We start from the raw sequence: 22,883 nt of genomic DNA on the forward strand, positions 1-22,883 counted from the left end.
TCCCCTAACAATTGAAGATTCTCTCGTTTTAAACCTTGTAAAATTTTATCTTTAAAACCAACCTTGCCACTTGAAGAACTCTATCATTTTGAACCCTGTAAATTACTTTTTTTTAGTAAAACCAACCTTATACGTCATATTTCAGAGGTTTTAAAATGACATAATCTACAAGATTATAGGGTTTAAAATGACTCAATCTTCAAATGGCAAGGTTGGTTTTAAAAACAATTTTTTTACAAGGTTTAAAATGAGAGAATCTTCAAATGTTAGGGGAATTCTTGCAACTTTTTTTTTGGCAGGGGGGTTTTTCAAACCAACCCCATATTACAGGGGTAAAAATAGCTATTAACCCAAGAAACAAACATGTACAATCTAAAGAGGAAAGAGAAAGGGGACAGAGTGGGAGACAAAAAAGAAAAGGCTGGATACAAGGAGGGTACAAATGGCAGTGAGGGTTGGTTCTTAACCATGCTCCAGCACGTGAACGAATAGACATTAAAAAACCACCAGATATAAACGTGCAAACCCGTAAGAAAATTCACATCACTTATGGGGGGTCAATTTGTTAGAATCATGAGGCTGCTGTTGACGGGGCATTTACGGCTGCAAGGAATGCGACGATGGATGAAGATAATGAAGTGGTTAAGGAGACACCCTTGGATGCTTGAGCCTTACCTATCTAAAAGTTTTTTTATGATGTTGACAAACAATCAAATAATGTTCTGGAATTGTAGAGGAGTTGCTAGTAAGGCCTTTTACATGTATTACAAGCATTACACTAACAATTACAAACCTAGTGTGTTAATTATTGTTAAGACTAGATGTGGTCCTGGGAAGCTGGAGAATTCGTTTAAGAAGTTGGGCTTTGACGCAATGGTTGCTAGTGATAACACAGGATATGCAGAGGCCATTGTTATAGCTTGGAAAACAAAAGAGATTAATGTTCAAGTGAGCGTTAAGGATAGACAGTTTATTCACGTAAAGGTCTACATGGAGCATGGTAAGGACTGGTGGTGCACGACTCTGTATGCGAGCCCTCATAACAGTAGCAAGAACCTGGTGTGGGAGGAGCTAAAGAAGCTTGCCGATGACATGGAGGAACCGTGGTTGATTATGGGAGATTTCAACAACATTGCTAAGAGGAGTGAGAAAAAAGGAGGACTGACAGCTTCAATGACTATATGCCAAAGAATGAAAAATAGAATGGACGATTGTAAGGTTACGGATATGGAGACGCATGGGCCGAAATTTACATGGAGAGGCCCAATTTTCCATGGCAGTCAAAGAATTTATGAGAAGTTAGATAGAGGTTTGAGTAATGATGATTGGAATTTTCAATTCCCTGAAGCCTACATTAAAGTGTTGCTGAGAGTGGACTTTTCAGACCACATCCTTAATAAGCCTTATGGGGATCATTTTCTTACTCAAAAGTGGCCTTTTAGATTTGAAAGTGCGTGGATTTTGAATGAGACGTATAACAGTATGCTACAGGAGGCGTGGCAAGAGGAGCAATCTATTCTAGTCAATCTTGAAAATGTTACGAGGGGTATAGATAAGTGGAAGTTAGAGACAATTAGGGTTGCATGCGAAGGTTATAAAAGCAGATTCAAGTGGAGCTTATTGATATTCTAAATAAGGAAGAGATCATGTGGTTCCAATGGTTGAGGACAATGTGGTTATCAGATGGTGATACGAATACTAGCTATTATCATATGAAAATAGTGAACAGACGAAGAAGGAATAATATTTTGATGCTCAAGGATGATGGTGGGGACTGGATTAGTGATCAAGAAAGCCTAAAGGCTCATGTAAATAATTTCTATAAGATGCTTTTTACATGTACCAATAGTTGGTGTAACTGGAGTCAGTCGTGTGTGAGCTTATCGAAGATTGATGTGAACAAGCTGGAGCGCCTGAAGGAAGATATTAATGAGGTAAAAGTGAAACGGGCCTTATTCTCTATGAAACCTTGGAAAGCTCCAGGGCCAGACGGGTTTCCGCCATGTTTCTATCAGAAAGATTGGGATATGGTTGGACCTAACCTAATCAATTTTGTGAAAGAAGTGTGGAAGAAACCTAGTTTGAAGGTGGATTTCAACAAAAATGATATTTGTCTTATCCCTAAGGTTGATCAACCGCATACTGTTACACAATTTCGTCCTATCTCTCTATGCAATACTTTATACACCAACCATGCAAGCATTCCAACAAAAATTTAAAACCCTAAGCTTAGTGTTCTTGGGTTTACCTTTATCGCAGTGAATCTTTAAGCTTTCAATCTCTCTGATTCCTCTTTCTTTCTCCTTCTTCTGATATCCTTTTCTTTCTTTGTTTGCAGGTACCAGATTTGGGGCTAAGCTCAAAAGAAAATAGGGTTTCAGTTGTGAAACGCCAATCTTTTATGAAAATGAGCTCTAGTGAAGGGAGGGGAATTCACATCAAGTGGGTTGAAGCAAGCAAGGGTTTCTCTCAGATTTTTTTCTGTCCCTTCTCACTTAGCTTAGGTCTGAATTTATAGTCTTAGGAATAGATTAGATTAGAAAATTTTGTATTGATTTCTATTACAAATTTCTTTAATTGAGATTTGATTTTAGTTAGATTTGATTTTGTTCTAATTTTTAGAATTAGGGTTGTTTTGGTTATGCATTTGGATAGATTCGTATATATATTAATCAATCAATGAAATTGTTTCCAATTTTTTATTAAACATTATTTGATTAAAAAAATTTGATAAAAATTGGATTTGGGGTTTAATGTTGCTTAGGGGCGAAGAACATGGTCCAATGCGGGTGCAGTTACCGTGCATAGATAAAAATCTATGCACCGTGCATAGATTATTATGGACCCTTGGATCATTGGATCAAATTCTAGATATGAATTGTTATTACTCAATATTCAATACTCACCACTCAATACGCAATACTCAATACTCAATACTCGATTAAAAACATGATCCAATGGCTTATGTAGGCTTATGCACGGTGCATAAGAAAAATCCTTATGCATATTAGCCAAAGCCGTCCAATGCCATTTTGAGCAACTAAGGGTGTGAAATCCTAGTTGACTATTAGTCAACACACATCCAAAATAATAATAATAAAAATCTAAAAATAAAATATTAATTAAGAAAATGCAATCCAATTTTGTTTTTAGAAGTTGACATCTGGTCAACGAGTGTTAATGAGAGTAAAACCCAACATCAAACAAAAATCATAGTTTATAAACAATATTATATTTAAAATTGATATTAGTTAATGTTTATATAATAATAATTCAACACTAACTGTATAAAAATTAAATACAATTTACACTAAAATTTATTTAATTTTGGAGAATATATAAAATGACCCAAATGATAAAACTATTTATAAATTTAAAGTAATATGACTAAATTTATAAATAACCCTTTTTATTAAAAACAATAACTTAAAACTAAACCATTTATTCTCAAAAAATAAATAAATTACTATAACTAAGTGTTAGAATTGAATAGAAATATATATTTTCATAGTTATGAATAAACTATAAAACATAAAATCAATGGAAAGTTTTTTTTTGTCTGTAAGACCCAATGCGGGTAAATTTGGGGTATTACATTGTTCTAAATGGTATTGTTTCTGAATTAGAAACTATTGTTAGATTAAGATTTGATTCTGCAATACGTCTCTATGTTTTGATGATAACAATGTAGTATCTGTGAAAGAACTATTTGTATTGTGATATTTGTTTCTGTGCAAGATTATGTTTATCAGAATTTTTAGATTAAACAAACACTACAAGATATGCATTGAAGATTATATGCGAAGTTACTATGTGTAACACAAGTCGCAAACATTTTAGAGAAGCGCGTATGCCTCTGTATCTGGTCACAATCACAAAGATCTCAGGACATCTGATATTATTGTTGCAATGATCATATGGATTCTCTTCCGAGAAGTGAATCTGATTCAGAAGCCAGCGGAGATTCTGAACGAGTGATCGTCTAAAGAACCGAGTGTCGAAGATTCTGAAGACTTAAGATTCTGAAGTGCTAAAGATTTTGAAGACTGAAGTTCTTGAAGACCGAAGGTTTTGGAGATAGAGAAAGAGATTCCACACACGTTAAAAACATAAAAGAAGAAAATTCATATACAAACTAAAAATGCTAATTAACTGTATAGCCCCCCCTCTTTGTCAATATTCTCTTCTTTTTTTTTTCAATATAGAATTTATTTTACTTAAAAAAAATCAATCTTTTCTTAAAGAAAAATATTATTCTAATAACCATACAGTTTAAATTGATAAATCAATATTAATATTATAGTATTACTTCTTAAATTATCGTATATTGTAATATACATATACAATATGTGTAATTGAGAAGCAATTAGTATACAGGTAAAATACGGTTTTTTTTTATAAAACACAATATGTAATTACTTAGGAGAAAACAATGAATAATAACTAGAACTACAAATTTATTCCTCCAATAAGAACGCTTCCCTTTAAGATTACTATTTGACTTGTATACCATCCATTAAAGCCAAGATCGGAAATCACATTTGTTCTTAAATCCAACAAAATTAATTCACCATTTTGTTTTCCGAAAAATATATTACCCTCTTTATCTACTCCGATCGGATGATCAACGCAAGACAATGGTCCAACAATAAAGAGTTTTACCCATGATTCTTTGACTCCGAATTCACCTAGTATTGATATATGAAAAGTAGTAGTACCATCATACCATGAGATTGTGGCAATTGATCCATTTAACATCATCGAATGTATGCTAAATTCATGATCAAGTTCAGCATCCATGAATAAGGGTATGAGTGTTGTGTTGAATATCTCACCATTCAAGTTAAATGAAACCAAATAGGAATCATCTTTATTTGTATAACCTTTACTTATCCAATGACACATTCCAAGTGTGTATAATCGTCCTCCGATAGTACCCAAACCACAACCAGGCATGTTTATATCTAATGTTCTCCAAGAATTACTTCTTAAACTATATATCTCCCAATAATTTCCTCCATATATGTCTGATAAATGTAAGCCAACGTTTATGTATCGAATTATTTTATAGTCATCTTGAATATGGTCATATCCAAATCCGTGGAGTACAACAAAATATGTGTCATAAGGGGATGGTACAAATTCAATTGGACTGCGAGGGATGACTTTTAATTGTTTGGTATTTGGATTCCAAATTACAATTATGAAAATTCCATTTATGGTGTTGTATAAACAAAGAGTTCCATTAATACTACCTGAATCTAAAATATAAAAATACGGATTCTCCACATGGAAGGGATTTGGCCATTCTAATTTGACTCTATTTATAAAACTATCACCATAAAGAGAATACAATGAGTGATAACAAGTATCACTAAAATTAGTTATTGTAACTTGTAAGAGAAGAGATGCATCATAATGAGAACTGTGGTTAGATATAAAATTGTTTGAGAAATTATTTATAAAATTAGAATTTTCAAATAGAATGCCCCATGATTTGCATGCGCATCCAAGTCGTTTTAAAGATTTTAGAGGCAACTTTACAAGAATTGTAATTCCAAGATCATAAGGTATGTGGCTCGTTACCTTTTTACCTGGTGATTTTTTCATATTCTCTTGCAAACAATGAGGGATCATCAAAATATTGTGTGATTGAGATTGCGAGTTACAATATATAAGTTGAATCTGACTCAAGTAGTACTTCGGTCTAAATATATGGTGAATTAAATAAATAATATTATAAGTGCCCATTTTTTGCAAAATTGAATCTAGACTGAATATTTGACAAAAGTGATCTTAATTCATAAGTATCCACAAATAACTTAATTGATAAGTAATCAATAAATATAATTATTTTTCAAATAAATTAATATAAAATATTTTTATTTAAATATTCATTTAAAAAACACCAAAAGTTAATTAAGAAAAAACTTTAAATATTTAGATTCTTTAATTTTCTTTATATATATATATATTTATATATATATATATATATATATATATATATATATATATATATATATATATATATATATATATAAGTTATCTTAATTCATATATATCAACAAATAACTTAATTGATAAGTAATCAATAAATATATTTAATTTACAAATAAATTAAGATATATATTTTTATTCAAATATTCATTTAAATAGCATCAAGTTAACTAAGAAAAAACTTCAAATATTTAGATTCTTTAATTTTTCATATATATATATATATATATATATATATATATATATATATATATATATATATATATATATAAAGAACGTATCTAGCGAGAAAAGAGTAATCTTATATTAGAGTGAGAGGAAGAGATAACGACCGTTTGATTAAAATAAATGATTGATATTTAACATTTCGTTTAAATTATTCAAGTGAACCTCTTTTTTCTCAACTGTTTTTGGTTGAGAAAAAAGAGAATCATGTGACGAGAAATTAAATCACAACTGTTTATTTTAATCAAACAGTTGTTATCTCTTCCTGTCACTCTCAATTAAGATTACCTTTTCATGTGTGTGTGCGCGTGTGTGCCTGTGTGAACGCTCGAGCGCCAAAAAGACATGTAAGTAAGAGCCTCTTTTAAAGGTAAACATATTTTATTTTTGCTGATTGACCTTTATATCTGCTTCACATTGACCATTTGGGCCCATCTAGAATCATAAGTCTAGATGTAAGTGTCTACGCTTTTATAATTGTGGTTGAATACTCTCGTTATACGTGAACATTATTAATATCTAAAAAAGAGATGTGTTTGTGGTCTTTTGTAAACTAGTCCATGTTATCCACACAAAAAAGGAGTAAGTATTGTGTTACACCCTAAGCCCTGCACATGAAATGTTGTATAATTTAGTTATAAATACAATCACCTAGGGTGTCACACACATAAAAATCACACATCCTACTTCATAACACGAGTTTCAACATAATGGTTCAAGGTACACATTTATGATAGGGATGTTTACCCGACATCCAAGTCCTCTGAATCTTACATGGGATGTTTACATGAGATCCAACTCATCTGACCAATATCCAATATTCATATGAGAAGACATTTTTAGCATATGATTTCATGCTCACTTCCATTTTAAAGTATCATTTCAGCGGAATCATCATTAACAATCATGGAAGATACTGTTAGTATTGACTTTTAGTTTCAACCTTCAACTTTAATAACAAAATAAGAGATTTCTAAGCAATCAAATCAACAACTTAAGAATGCTCAACCACAAAATTAGTCTTATGACTCCGACATAAAAAACATAAGGAATAAAACAACCATTTCCAAGCCAATGTTCCATATTCAGGTGCTACTAAATAAAGCGATAAACAATGGAAGTAACTCCAAGGAAATATTCAAATAGAAGGTAGAGAATACAATTAAATAATCAGGTATGAAGACGACTAGAAGTAGATTAATTAACAACGTGACACACCAATTACAACGACATAAACATATCAAGTATTCTCATCCACACACTATAACACCGATATAAATCACCAAATGCAACACAAATTAAAATGTACTCAACAACTAACTATACATGCACGTGGTACCAAATTATGAACACTTAGATCCATTTCACTCCACGATCCCCACCATAGGACCGATTTCCTCTTGGAACCTGAGTACACCAAATCCCTACCATCAACATACGTAATGCTTCACTAATCCCGTATAAAAGGAATTGGCTACTTAAACCCGTGTCACACCCCCATTTTTACCCCTAAGATTCCAATAATCATTCATTTGAATTTTGATCATGATCACAAGCATTGGTTCTTCTATCCCTTTGATCCTTGTGTTGATCTTTTATGGGAGATCACCAAGCACCCTTTGTGTTTCTTATTGCATATTTTATTTGCTTATGTTTATCATCTAACTTTCACTATCTTTTATTCAAAATACAAAAATATGTTTTTTTTGCAGTTTTCCTTTTCTTTTATTGTGCAAGGTAGGGTTGTAAATAAAAAAGGAAAGAGAGTGTCAAATACTCAAGAGGATTAAAAGCTCAAAGTAACTAGGTTTGTGGTTGAAGGTTTCCCCGAGATCAAGCATGCTTCTCAAATTAGGGTTTTTGCACTTCAATGTCAAAGTTATGGTCAATACTTGGTCAAATTGACTTCTCTTCAAGGCATGACTTATAATCAAATTCCATTTGCATGTCAATCTTCATTCAAAAATTTTTTTGATCAAGATATTTTCAAGTTGAATGCGTAATTTCACAAGTGGTTCAAGTTTGGTTTAAGGTTTAGTTACATGCCTTTTCCTTTGATTTTCTTTAGCGAGCACCAAGAATCATCCAGGGCCTTTCAAATTCTTTCAGATGGTGTTTAGTTATTCATCATTATGCCTTGGAGTGAAAGAAAACACAATAAATGCAAGTTGGTGGATGGATGTTTGACTTAAAGTCAAGAATGGCATACCATTTGGTCAAAAGTGCATAACTTTATCAATTTTTAACTTTTATGGGCACTTCTTGAGGAAAAATGTCCATCTTGATGTCCTCTAAAACTTTCATTCAGTGGTCAAACATCAATTAAGCTTCTAATCATCTAAAAAATTTAACCGAATTATAGATCATTTATGCACGAAACTAGGTCCATAACATGGTCGACCTAATGCCCAACCTGATTTCCATTGGCAAAACCTCAACTTCTCAAGCTTGCCATTTTCACATCAAGCATCCATTTGAATGCATTCTTTTTGCATATGTTCTACTCCATGAAAAGAACATTTTGCTCAAAGAAAATCATAAAACGGACAAGCCAATTCCATTTGGCCTAAGCATGAACATGGGTGCATGGACTATGTTTTAGGTCGTGACCTATAATTATATATAATGTTCAATTCAAGTTGGGTGTAACATCCTGTTTTTAGTGTTTATTATTTTATTAATTATTTTCTTGGTTATTTATTTGTTTAGTTATTATATTATATAATAATTAATTAAATTGTGTGATTTTGTGAATATATGAATTATTTGAATTAATTTGTGATATATGTGTTTTGAGTTAGTAAGTGAGAAGATGAGAAATAACCATTTGGGCCTAATATTGTGTTAGCATGAGAAATAGGGAAGTGTTATTTGTTAAGTCCATTAGTGAGATAGAAGCTAGTAAGGGTTAACTAAAAATAAGAGAGAAAAGAGAAAGATAGTAAGAAAAGAGGAAAAGGGGAAAAGAGGAGAAGAGAAAAAAAAAAAGAAGAAAAAAAGAGAAGAGGAAGAAAAAGAGAGAGGGGGAGAAGAGAAAAGAAAGAGAGGAGAGGAGGCAACCCTAAAAGCTCAAATCATAAGAATATGGTGGGTTTTCATTTGATTATGGATTTGTATAACAATGTATGCAATGGGTAGCCACATGATTTATGGATTTTATTCTATAATTTCTAGGTCTTGACATGTTTAGTTTAAAATTCTAAATTTCTATGGATTGAAATTGTTAGGGTATGATGAACCAATATTATTGTTTTTTTAGTGATACTATAGCGTCACTTGTTTTTGATACATAGGGCATATCATATGAGAATGACATATTTATATGAGAATCTGAGAATGAATATGAACCATTGGATTTTAAAATAAATGGTGGAGATTATTGGTGAATCTTTTTTTCTCTCTCCTATATTTTGAAATAAATGATGTAGGAGAGAGAAAAAAAGATTCACCCATAATCTCCACCATTTATTTTAAAATCCTATGATTGAGAATTATTCTCACATTCTCATATAAATATGGCATTCTCATATGAAATGCCATATATATATATATATATATATATATATATATATATATATATATATATATATATATATATATATATATATATATATATATATATATATATATATATATATATATATATATATATATATATATATATATATATATACTGTAGCATTGTCCATTGTTACATATATGCAATTAGTTACTGTAGATACAACTCACATTCGTTACTGTAGTTATATCAATATAGATATAACTAATCAGTATATAATAAATGATAGTAGATGATAATTTGGTATACTATAGCTGTAGCGGTGATTACCTGTAAATTGGAAATCCAGAAAATTAATCAAGAATAAAAAAGTCAACATTTTAGGGTTTTGACTTTTTAATGAAGAATTACATATTCTTCATTCAAACTTTGAAAAGTCATAACCTCTTCATCCATTGGCCAATTTTTTTCTTCCAAAGCTCGTTTTGAAGAGAAAATCAAGATCAACAACTTTGCCATGGTGAATAGTTTCTCAAAAAGTGAATGATTTTTAAGTTAGAAGCTTGTGAACATTCTTCCAACACTTAGAGAAAATGTTTAAGTCTTTTTTATCAACTTTTTCACCAACTTCCAAGCCATTTTTCACTTTGATTCAAGATGAATTCATTCAAGCCATCAATAAGAGAGTTGAAGTACATCCTCCAAGCTTTCCGAAAAGTCCTAAAATATCATTTGACTTTACTTGAGAAAAAAGTTATGGATTTTCAAAGAAGGCTCCATAACACTAGTTTCAAGCTTAACTAGTCATGCTCTTCACCATATTTTCACAAGTTCTACATTCAATTAGCACATGTTTATGCATTTCCATCAACCAAGAACAAGGGGATCATTTTGGAATCATTTCACAAGAATATCAAAGTACAATTTTTTTCACTTATCATGTGAAAAGTAATTATTACAAAATTGAAATCATTGCAAATTTTGGTGATTCATCAAGTTTATCTCCAAATGCAAAATTGATCCCTCACAAAATTGTATTTGAACTTGTAATTAGAGAAATGAGAAGTTTGTAGAATTGAATCCTAACCAAGCCAAAAAAGTCATCATTACATGAAAGGAATATTCCATAACTTATTCACTAAGTTATTCAACTTCAAGCTCATCTGCTCTCTAGACAAAATCATCTCATTTGCCTATAAATAGAGAGCTCATCTTCATTCAAAATTACACCAAAGCAACTTCAATTCTTACTTTCCCAAATCTCTCTCTTTTCTCTTTTTTTTTTTTTCAAAAATTCTTATGGCATGAAGAAGTGAATTCTTCAAACCAGGGCTCTTCTTTTAAAATTATGTATTCATATATTTCACACACGTCATGTAGAAGTGATCCAAGTCCTTGTTGGAGTTATGAAACATCAGAATCATCATCTCCATCTTCAACTTGGAGTGACTGCAGTTGAGGTCGTGTGGGATAATTCAGAAGGTTCTAGGCCAATGTGAGCATCCAAACACCTTCCATTATCTTCATAGAAGCTTCCCAGATCATAATGTTGCAACTAGAACATTCATATCATGTTTTCACATTTTCACTTTGAAGGTTAATAGCTCAATTTTGTACTCTATGATCCATGCATTTTAAATGATGAAATAAATTACCATCATGTTTTTGCATACATATACATCATTAGCCCTCAATCAATTGAATGAATTCATGTATATACACGTCTTCATATTGAAAATTCATTTCTAGGGTTCTTCGTGTTCATACAAAAAATCTTGAGCTAGACTTAAAATAAATGAAATTAAATGCTACCATCAATTCTAGGGATCATTACATTTGGTTGATAATTAAAAAATTTGGAAATTCAAATTTTCTTTGAGCTTGAGGTTGAAGACGATGATGGTGGCGCGCCATTTTTGAATTCTCAGAGCTTAGTTTATATTATATTGAGTGGAAGGCGTTTTTAAAATGAATTCATCATTTTAGTGGCCACACATGCGCTCTTAACTCTCTCTCTCTCTCTCTCTCTCTCTCTCTCTCTCTCTCCACCAGGTCTGGGGTTCAATCCCCCCTAAGATATTTTTACTTTTTTACTTCTCTCATTTTTCAAAACCTCATTTAACACTTGTTTTTACATAAAACCAATTGGAGTCCATTCTCCTTCAAGCCACGCGCATGGCACAATATGGGATGTGTTGATGTGCATAAGGTATATCCTTATGCACGGTGCATAAATACTCAAATATTGTTTATATTACTCTAAGTATTATATTTATTACTCAAAATAATATATATATATATATATATATATATATAATATATATATATATATATATATATATATATATATATATATATATATATATATATATATATATATTACTCAAAATAGTTAAAATTCGATATTATTCAGAATGGTGTAAATATTACTCTGAATAGTGTACTCATTACTCACAACTAATAATCACTCATAATTAATAGATGCTTACAAATAATGCATATATTATTCATGGATTATGATATTATTACTCGTTTCTAATTAAAATGTTACTCTGAACAATTTAAATATTACTCGTACGAGTCTTATGCACCGTGCATAAGGATATACCTTATGCACATCAATCTGACCCGCATAATTGATTAACTTTTGTGTTGGTGACTTCAAGGGCGTGGGTTTAACCCATTGGAGGACCAAAACCTTTTTTTTATTACTATTTTTCATCATTTCTTTTTACAACTTCACTTAATTAATTCACCTATTAAACTTAAACATTTTCAAATAATTTTTTGCACACTACTTATTTATCATATATATTTCATGATTATACAAAAATCACAAAAAAATTTATTTATTTGAGATATTTTATTAGGTTTAAAATCAATCATTTTTAGTATGTTTTAAATACTTTCAAAAATGATTTTTCAAAACCTAATCAATTTCAAATAATCGTGTGAATAAAACCTAAATTCCTAAGTCTTTATTAGGTGTAAATAATATTTTTTTTTAGCTTAACTTACTCTGTTTTTAGATAATAAAATTTATTTTTGGTTTTATTAATTTATTAAATGGTAATTTTGGCGTCTGGATGTTTGTATTGTTATTTAATAGTAGTTTTTTCTTTTTATAGGTGAAATTATTTTTATGTCTGTATTATGCACGTTAATGTATCACAAATTCACCATTAGTGATAAATGTGAGTCAATAATAAAGATAAAACAATAACAAATGGTATATTTTATTGAGTTTAATAGTTATCCACTGACACCATTAGTGATAAATGTGAGTCAATAATAAAGATAAAACAATAACAAATGGTATATTTTATTGAGTTTAATAGTTATCCACTGACAGGGTACAATAGTTTTACACTTTCAATTAATAGAAACTAATTATTCTGCCCTATCAGATTAATAACTTAAAATTTATAATATAATATGGCAGAATACATAGTGGTAATTAGTTAACGGTCTAAACTGTGTCAATGCATATCCTCTTTTTTCTATTTTATTTCTCTAGATAAAAATGAAATACTCATAGAGGAAAGTTTTTCAATCTATAAATAGGGGAGATAAAGACTTGAAACTCATCTTAAAAAAATATCACTCAACATTACTTCCTTTTCTTTTTTGATGAATGACTACCATGATTTCAACAATATTAATTGTTTTGATTCACACTATGTTAGATTTTCTAATGACCTACCACTTACCAACACCAATTGTCCCATCTAATCCATATTCTTCATATGAATCTCTAGAAGAAAGTAGGAAAAGATCTCCTTCACCTAAGAAAAAATCTCCACCACCTCCTTCATCCCCTCTATCATTTTGTTAACATTCAATTATGGTAGAAGAAAAGAAAATGAAATTAATTAACTTGTAGAAAGAGCTAGTGGATCATTGCAGATTAGCATATGAAGCACAACTTTTTAATTCCACGTTCCAAGTGAAGTGCAATTCAAATGAACTAAATAAGCCACGCCATTTATCAAAGAGTGAAAAGGATCAAGAGAAAGCTATAAAGATTCTTCTTCTTTCTAAAGTTTGTCTGCAACATAAAAGCTAATATAATACGAGTAAAACTTTGGACCGTATTGTTTCATAATAAGGATTGGATAAATTAGTAGCTCCCTTATATTTATTCCCATTATTTTGTGCCACTTACATATTTAATGTTACTTGTTCTTGAAAAGTCACAAACAATATTCTTGATCCAAGTTCCTACTCCAAAATTTGCTATAGTATTCTGGATATGTAAATCCTCTGTATATGGCTCCAGATCCATTTTTGCTATAGTATTCTGGATATGTAAACCCACTGACCATCATCAGTCGACTCCCAGACATGGTTAACACATAGTTGACCATCATTAGTTCATCTGTAACACGCTTGTAACACCCCGTTCATATATGTCTAGAATAATATGCGGTAATGTTATTTATGATAAAAGAAACATACAAACTAGGTGAAAGACAAGAATATAAAATAAAACTGAATATAAAATAAATATTAATTATAGAGTATCCAAGAAGCTTGTCTTCATCATTGCACAGCGAAAAGGTAACTTCTACAGAGGTCTTCCTGCCTTCTGCACATCTGTAGCTTCGAAACCAATCATCTAGCAAATCTAACACTTATAACCTGTTCCTGAAAAAAAATGGAATGAGGTGAGAATACTAAATCTCAGTGAGTTCCCCTATCTTACGGGTTCACTCGGTTCTACAGGGTGCATACATCAAACAGATTCACCTACAATTCGGGGTTATGCCTCACGTTTAGGTGCAAATACAAACAAGGGTATTACCACAATTGGAAATCCCTTAACTATCCAATGAGGCGTTCAATAAAAACAACAATTCACAATATGAAAACTCACATCCTTATGTGAGGAATCAAGGAGTTATACCCATCTGACTAGGCTACCTCTGCCACGTACCCTCGGTGAGTATCCAAGTACATATATGTCGAAAGACCTGCATAAGCACACCGCACGATGAATTCTGGTCATTCCTATATGTAATTCCACCAGAGATGAGTTAAGTTGTACCATTGCATATGTGGCATTTACAACCTCATCACCAAGCACGTCGGTGAGTTACCAAGTGGGAAACGCCATTAAAGACCCCGGTCTTGCTTCCACTGCAATGGTATTCATCCTCCATACGCATGTGAGTAAACAGGTGAAATATGTCCTTTTCGACGTACAAGCCCACCGGGTGAAAGCCTAGTAACATTGTCTAATTGACGTTACTAAAGGCAAGTAATTCAGTGATTGCCTATGTGGCATCACTCACTTACCATACAAATCACGCAGGTGAGTTACCAAGTGGGAAACGCCATTAAAGATCCCCACTTGCTTCCAACGCAATAGTAGCTCAGGTAATGCAAAATATACGGATATAGACACATATATACAACAGGCATAAAAGCCAAATCATCCATGATATATAATACATATCACAAACGCCACACAGGCTACCAATGGGCATCCACATGGTGGGTAAACAGGATTTACTATCCTAGTAGTACGGTTATACTCTTATTCACGCATATTCAACCAAACCAAGTTCACAAAATCAAGCATCCGAACGTCCAACCGGAACAACGGGAAAACAATTTACATTGTATTATATGCACATACTATTAGACAAAATCCATCGTATAAATATCATGTCATTTGTACATACTCGTCACAAGTGAGTTAAATATGTTTCGATCATGGAATATATTAAACATAATCAAACCATATAATTATTTAGAACGTACATGGACACACATTAGTCTCATAACAAAGAGGCTTCCGGTTCCCGACATGGAACGGATTTGCACTCTGGGGAATTAAACATATCATTCTTGATTCTATAAATGTTAATCCGACATCATGTAACTAAACATCCATTTTCCATAAATTTTAAATAAATTAAAAGCATTATATCTAAGAATATTCATAAAGATCATTAAAAGACCTTTCCAATGCTTCCGACCGGGCTTCATTTCGAGTTACGAAACTCAAGTTATGATCAAAACAATAAAAGTCATTTTTCTTTCAGTGAGCAATCGATTTACAGTATATGCCAATCGATTTTCACCTGAAGCATAATCAAAAATGACATATTTTCCTGCATAATTCAGTCCCAAAGCATTCTAATACATCCCTAAGGTTCCCCAATTGGCCAAATTCAAATCTCATCATGTAATAACAACACAAGGCATTAAATAGCATAACAATCACTCATGTTTCATCATGAAATCAAACATGCATCATATAATCTCAATCTAAACCCTTGATCATACAATTTCCCCCAATTCCTACCCAAGTTTCTAACTAATGGAACTCATCTTGACCAAAAGGAGGTTAGGACATCATTCATGCATCAATAGAACTCCCACCATGGCCAAAGTTTCACCTCCATCAACAACAAATCCGTAACCCCTTTTCTCCAATTTTCAACATGAACATCCAAGTTTCAAACTCACTTTTCTCCTTCAGTATAGAAGCTATAAATATGAACCAATATACTAAATTAAAGGGAATTTTGTGTAGAATCCAGAAATGCAAGAATTACCTAAATCAGAGCTTCAAGTAAAAAGGTATGGCTTGTTGAATGAAGACTGTCCATGGAATTCATGTAAAACTTTCAGCTTCAGACCCCTAACTTCAAACTTGATTATCTCCCTCCTCAAGGACATGCAAGAAGCGAACCATATATGTAGATTGTAGAGAATTTCGTGAGCTTTCCGAAAAGTCCGGCCTTACCTTATTCCGAGTTACGAGCAGAAGGTTATGTTGGTTTTAGTGCAGGCTGCTCAAGGAATACGGGATTGGTGTTTGAATGTGAAGAAAATGGCTTACCCCCTCTATTCTCTCTATTCTCTATATAAAAATCTGATTTTTATGGTGTTATAACCAAACACAACCTTAAGTCCACATGCAAACTTTGCCTCATGACTAAAATGCCCTTCAACTAAACCTTAATTACTAGTTTGTCATCTTGTTAGTTTCTAACCAATACCATTGTTTTCCAACTACTCCACTAACTTCTTCTCTAGTAACAATTCCACACACACACACACACACACACACACACACACACACACACATATATATATATATATATATATATATATATATATATATATTAGGGGTTTTACATTCTCCCCCTTTTAAATAGAATTCGCCCTCGAATTCCTTACAATCACCACAAGAATAGGTTCCTGACATCCTTTTTAACAAGGGGACGAATGCTTCTTACGTTCCTCCTTTAGTTAAACCCTACGACTTTATCCAAAAGTCGTCCTATCCCAGAAAACATCACTCCCTGCTACGCTTGCACCGTTAACAATCCTGACTAGAAGCCTCAGTCGCTTTGCAACACATGCTTCAATATTTCGTTCAATCTTACTTGCAAATTGACTCTCTCGAGGTTTCGAACCTAGATCCCCTCACATTGAGCTTGCATAGCTCAAGGATCTCTAACAATCCATTTTAGTCAGACAATTCTCGTTCTCAAAGTTTTCCAAGCTCATCCTTGCTTGACTTATGAAGCTGAACTTCACCTCCTTTCCATTGACTACTTGCACCCCTTTGAATCCATACATATCCACTACATCGCCTCTCTATTGATAACATTCAAATTCATTTCCACACACGTCTGAGTAAGGTCACATAACTACTCGTCAGTTCTTCAATTCTGAGCTCTAAATCTCTGACGCCCCAAAAGTCTTGCTTCAAGTCACCTTCCTCGTACTACGCAATCCTTTACTTCCACTCCTACTTCAGCCCTTGACGAAAAATATCTACGGAAATCACAAGAATATAAAATCTTACAACCATAACTTTGGCATTCCACAACTCCCTACAATGTCCTGCCGACAAAATCCAATTCTAACAGTTGTTCTACAACCATCGTCCAATTCTTCGTGTACGCCCAAGATTTCGCGAGAAATAACGAATATCCGCTTTGAGCGAAAACCCTTTTCACGTTAATTCTCAATACTTAATCATACCACCACTGTCTCCAGAACACCTCATCACAAATGAATCACACATTCAGCTTTATGTCGATCCATCAACAATATCTCAGTGGGTTTTTGAAATACTGGGATGAACAAAACATTTCTCCAAGAGTTTCACCTCAAGAAGGTTATTCCGCTCAAAACTTGTGGTAGATATTCCATTCGCAACTACTACAAGTTTATCCGGTCCTTCTTTTATCTGTTGCGCTACTTTGATCTCAATCCATAACACGATTCTCAAGTCCACCAAATTTTACTTCCACTGCTTCCTATATTGATTCCATTACCTTATTACTCTTTGCTCAAAAACAACAACTCTTCCTCAGAATTCGCAAATCACAATACTCGCTAGAGTCTCAAAAACACTTAATACGGTTGCTCCTCAAAGTTGAGTAATTCCAAAACAAGATCACCACTGACTTCATCAGCCTTGGTTAGGTCCATGAGTACAACTTAGTTACGCTCTTCGATTCCAGAATATATAACGTCAAACACTCACTGGATATAAGTTCATCGCAACTGGCGACTTCCACGTCGTGCGACTATTACGATAACACTGACAACTTTTCCATAGTTCTTCCTTAACCACACAACTTCACATTGGCAGCATGGCCACACCATTGATAACATCCTTAAATTCAACTGGCGTAATAATCCTTTCACGATTACATTGCGCTAAAGCAGTCAACTAACACTACTTCTAACACTTCAAATTTCCTTTGGTACCACTGACTCATTCCATATATCAATACTAATCCTTATGCGATGTCTTTTAACCATGCACTCCCATACTTGCACAGAATCGGGATTCTCCTCGTACCCGACGGATCCTTAATTCCCACTTAATCCACTAATACTGCCTCATCGCCGTGCTTCACTGTTTCTGAAGCTGCTCTCTGTCGCTACCGCGAAAAATGGAATCAGAGTCGCCACTAATATATTTATCCCATAAGGGAAAGGAATACCAGGAAACCTAACTCAAACAAGAACAAGGTCTTTCGACCAGAGAATAGGGCACGGGAGTCAGTTACGCAAGGGGAAGGTGCTAGCACCCCTCACGCCCATCGTACTCTATGGTATCCACCAATGTTTGTTTCTATCTAAAGGGTGTCTAATGTCTAAACCTAAATGCAAATGAATGCAAAAGAAATACGGGGAAAAGAAGGAATTATTTACAAGTGTGTTCGCTTAGGCCCCGCGACCCAATGCCTACGTATCCTTTTCAGGAATCAGAACGACCATAGTTCGGCTCCATAGTTTCCATTTGTTTTGTGTTTTTTAGTTGAACAGAGGTTAAGGTCACAATCCATGATGCTCGACCTTTGGAGACTTATACGCCTACTTTGGAAAGGACTCAACTTGTTCTTAGGTGCCTAACAAGGCAAAAGAAAAGCAATGATTTGGTTTGTGTCTTTTATTGTAATTCCACGATGACAAAACCCACTACAAGGCTTCGCATCGATTCCTTACTTTGTTTTAAGTCTGAGCCTTTTATTAAGCATTTTATGTATTTTTGGTTGGGTGTTTTTCAAGGGAAATTATTTGTGACTTAGATCATACCAAAAAAAATAGTCTTTTGAATATTTAGAGAATGCACATCGAGGTCTACACCACAATCGTTTCTCTGAATATTGGTTAAGAAATACATTTTTTTTTGAATATTTAGAGAATGCACATCGAGGCCTATGCCACAATCGTTTCTCTAAATGGCGGTTAAAAAATACACCGAGGCCTACGCCTCGATCATTTCTCTTCCGATAAGTAGGAAAGAACATACATCGGGGCCTACGCCCCAATCATTTCTTTCCTACCACAAAAGAAAAAAACAAACCGGTATGATCCTTATCAGTAATTATTAAGTTTTTTAATGTTGAAAAAAGAAAAGAAAAGGAATGAGAAAAGGGGAACTAACCTATTTTCTAATCTAATTGTCATCCTAATTCCTATTTAAGATCTAAACTAAAATCTAAGGGGAAGCTAAATCTAATGTTATGCGAATATCTACAAAATAGGCCAAAAATATGACCAAAAACAAGTAACAAAATTACACAGAAAAAATAACATGGAAATGGTACAAAACAATTCAAGCATTAGTGCAAAATTAAACTACAAATATACTACTATTTTGATGAGTTTTTAGTCAATAAGGGAAATCTAATTCAAGCTTAACTATGCTAAAAATCTATTAACCCTAAAACTAACAATTTTATTGTTTTCTATGTCATTTTTATTACCTAAAAATCAAACAAGAATTATGATGATTGTCATGTTTTTTTATCACTAAAATAAGAGAAAACTATGTTAAAAAACCTAAATTCTTATAAGGAAAATAGTGATCAGGGTGTGTAAATTGAAAATAGTGCAGTCAGTAGTCCTGGACGCATGGGCCTTTCTATGGCCCAGAAGAGTGTTCTTTTGGATCACAGTTTTGTTCAGAAAAATGGTGTCATGGGCCAAGGAGTGGTGTAATAAGTAATTCGGTGATGAGGCCCAAAAGCTTGTTTTTGTTTCAGATTTTTCTGGCCAAAAAGGAGAGTGGTACGCGGGCTCAGGTGGGGTGAGAAAATGAACTCGTGGCCCAAGATTATTATTTCGTTATGATCCAGAATTTGTCCTATGGTGACATTCATTTCACATTAGTCAGACTTTATTTAGTATTTAAACCCAATTAATCTCATATTAAACTCACCCTAATTCGTACTTTATGTTAATTGATGTTAATTCAACTTAATTATCAAATCAAATCAAAATTAAATTAAAAAAAGATATTAGGGTTAGAAATGTGACCGTCCTAATTCAATTGCATCAGGCCCTCTCTTCTTCAGACTCACGACGGTGCACGAAACTCCTTGCTCCGATCCACAAATTGACAAAGCCACCACCATGACGTACACAACTCTAATGACACACTCCTTCTCTCGCGGCCGAAAATGGCGATTCAAGACTCCTGCCGGCGCGATCTCCTTCTTCACGTAAACGGTAGAGACGACACCTCTTTCTTCTCCGATCAACCTGTTCAGAATGCCATGACAGAAACACGTGTCTCTGACGTCTCTCCCCTCTCTCGTCCTTCTTTCTTCTGGCTTCCGATTCCGTCTCTCTTTCGAAACTCACATCTCAATCTCTCCGCCTCTCGCCTCCATGGACCGCATCGTGAATCAACGTCAACCGTTATCTCCGACTCAGAATCTCTCTCAGGTTGTTAAAATCTCTTCTCCACCGACTCAATCTTGCTCCTTCTCGTTCTCCCTTGATTTCATTCTCGTTTGAATTGTTAAAGAGTTGTTCATGGCTGTTGAATTGAGATAGGAAGATTGAAGGTTTTGATGTTGTGAGATGACGATGATGATTGAAGAACGAAAGGGAAAGCGATTCTGCTATCAGTTTTCTGTGACTTGAAGCGTGGAGTGATGAAGAATCAGAGATTCTTGGAGAATTGTAGATGATGAGGCGATGATGAAGACGTAGAAGCATGTGAATTCAGAGGGAGATATAAAGCTCATTACAAAGAATCGGTTAGTTCTCTTTTTTTGATTCTGTTATTTTTCTGTTGCAATTTTCTCTTTTGCTTTCTGAATTTTCTGTTGGTGATTTGATGAAGGTGTGTACAAAGATGAAGATTGGTGGTGGATGAAGCGTGTGAAGTGTAGATGGAGATGAAGTGAAGGTTATGAAAAATGATGAAGAATGGCTGAGAGCCTGAATCAATGGTCAAGTGCAGAGTTATATAGGTGAGAAAGTTCTGATTCTTTTGTTAGGATTCAGTTGGGTTCTGTTTCTCATCTCCTTCTCTGTTTCTAATGCTTCTGCCATGTATGAGTCCCTGATTCTGTTAGCTTTGTTAGAAGGTAGTTTGGGAATCGGTTATATGGTGGTTAGAAGTTAGAATTCTGTTAGAGAGTTAGGATGGGTTGAAATACTGTTGGTGTTATAGGGAGTTTACAGTTAGGATAGTTAGAAGTGTTGGTTAAATTGGAAAATAGATTCTGTTATTGATGTTTTGGCAGAATATGGCAGCATGTATATATTTGTATAGCGCAACATTTATTTTCATAGTTTGATGTGGGTGAATTAATGTGAAATGGTTTGAATGTTGCAGGATTGCGATTTGGCTTCGGTTGTTTTGTGTAGCATTATGAAGGTTTGTGTGAAATGAATGGATATTGTAACTTGATAATTCATTGGGCCCTTTGATAAAGAACATGGTTTTGTAGTTTTTGTAATGAATTTGAATGGGCTTTGGATAAGTTTTGTAATACAAACTTTCAAAAACTTGTAATGAGGCTTGTATTCCATATTACTCTTGGACTTTATTCAGAATTCCTCTTGTAGATTGTATTCTCAACAAAACAAAAATGAATTAATCTTCCATCCCAACATATCTTAAAGAACTCGATTCAATACTTGAATTGTACCGAACCCACAACCTCACATGAATGAACTTCAATTCAACGAAATCCTAACTCAATCGATGAACCAAATTATTTGCTTTAAGGAACGAAAAACAAATAGCTTCAATTGCCACTTTACTTCTTCATGTCATGATTCACATTTGAACTTCAATCTAGCATAACAATGAAACTTTAAGGAATTCTTGCAGAAGATAGTAACTGAAGCACATAAGAACAGTGTGACATGAAATCCAATGAATCTCGGTTGAATTAGCAATTGCAGACACCATATATAAGAAACTCTTTATTATCTCTATCCCTTGGTGAATCTTTATAGAGAAAAATCTTGCAGCTTTAGGAGAAAGGAGTCCACCATGAATGACCATATAAAAACCCTAGCTTCCAAGATCCTTGCTCCAATGCAAAGTTAGTTGATTAATGAAAGTTTGAAAGTTAGATGGCCTAAATGAAGGATGCATATGAACGTGATATGAAATCCAATTGGGTATAAATATGTGGGAAAATTTTAGGGTGCAACAGCTGCCCCTATTCAATCTTCTTGGACCTGAATGTGCGAACGATACAAGTTCTGGACATGAGAGGTATAAGTGGATTGAATACCCAAAAGTACCATCAAAATTTGCATTTTGTGGTAAAGCAAAGAGTGTTGAATATTATCAAAGGATACCAATCGAAGGTGTATCTTAAACGAATTGCTAATCTTAGTTAGACTTGAAAGAAACATAACCGCAAAG

At 33.3% G+C, this 22,883-nt stretch overlaps 2 protein-coding genes across 2 annotated transcripts; one reads left to right on the forward strand and one right to left on the reverse strand.

The window, feature by feature from the left end:
- Positions 1–717: 717 nt before the first annotated feature.
- LOC131641093 (uncharacterized) lies at positions 718–1,632 on the forward strand. Its single transcript, XM_058911415.1, has one exon. It carries the CDS (start codon positions 718–720, stop codon positions 1,630–1,632), a length of 915 nt encoding a protein of 304 aa, XP_058767398.1.
- Positions 1,633–4,449: 2,817 nt separating this feature from the next.
- On the reverse strand, positions 4,450–4,956 carry LOC131641094 (uncharacterized). The gene has a single exon (XM_058911416.1). It carries the CDS (start codon positions 4,954–4,956, stop codon positions 4,450–4,452), a length of 507 nt encoding a protein of 168 aa, XP_058767399.1.
- Between the last annotated feature and the right edge of the window lie 17,927 nt (positions 4,957–22,883).

The sequence above is a fragment of the Vicia villosa genome, unplaced genomic scaffold (assembly GCF_029867415.1).
Source record: "Vicia villosa cultivar HV-30 ecotype Madison, WI unplaced genomic scaffold, Vvil1.0 ctg.003513F_1_1, whole genome shotgun sequence".
Classification (NCBI taxonomy): Eukaryota; Viridiplantae; Streptophyta; class Magnoliopsida; order Fabales; family Fabaceae; genus Vicia; species Vicia villosa.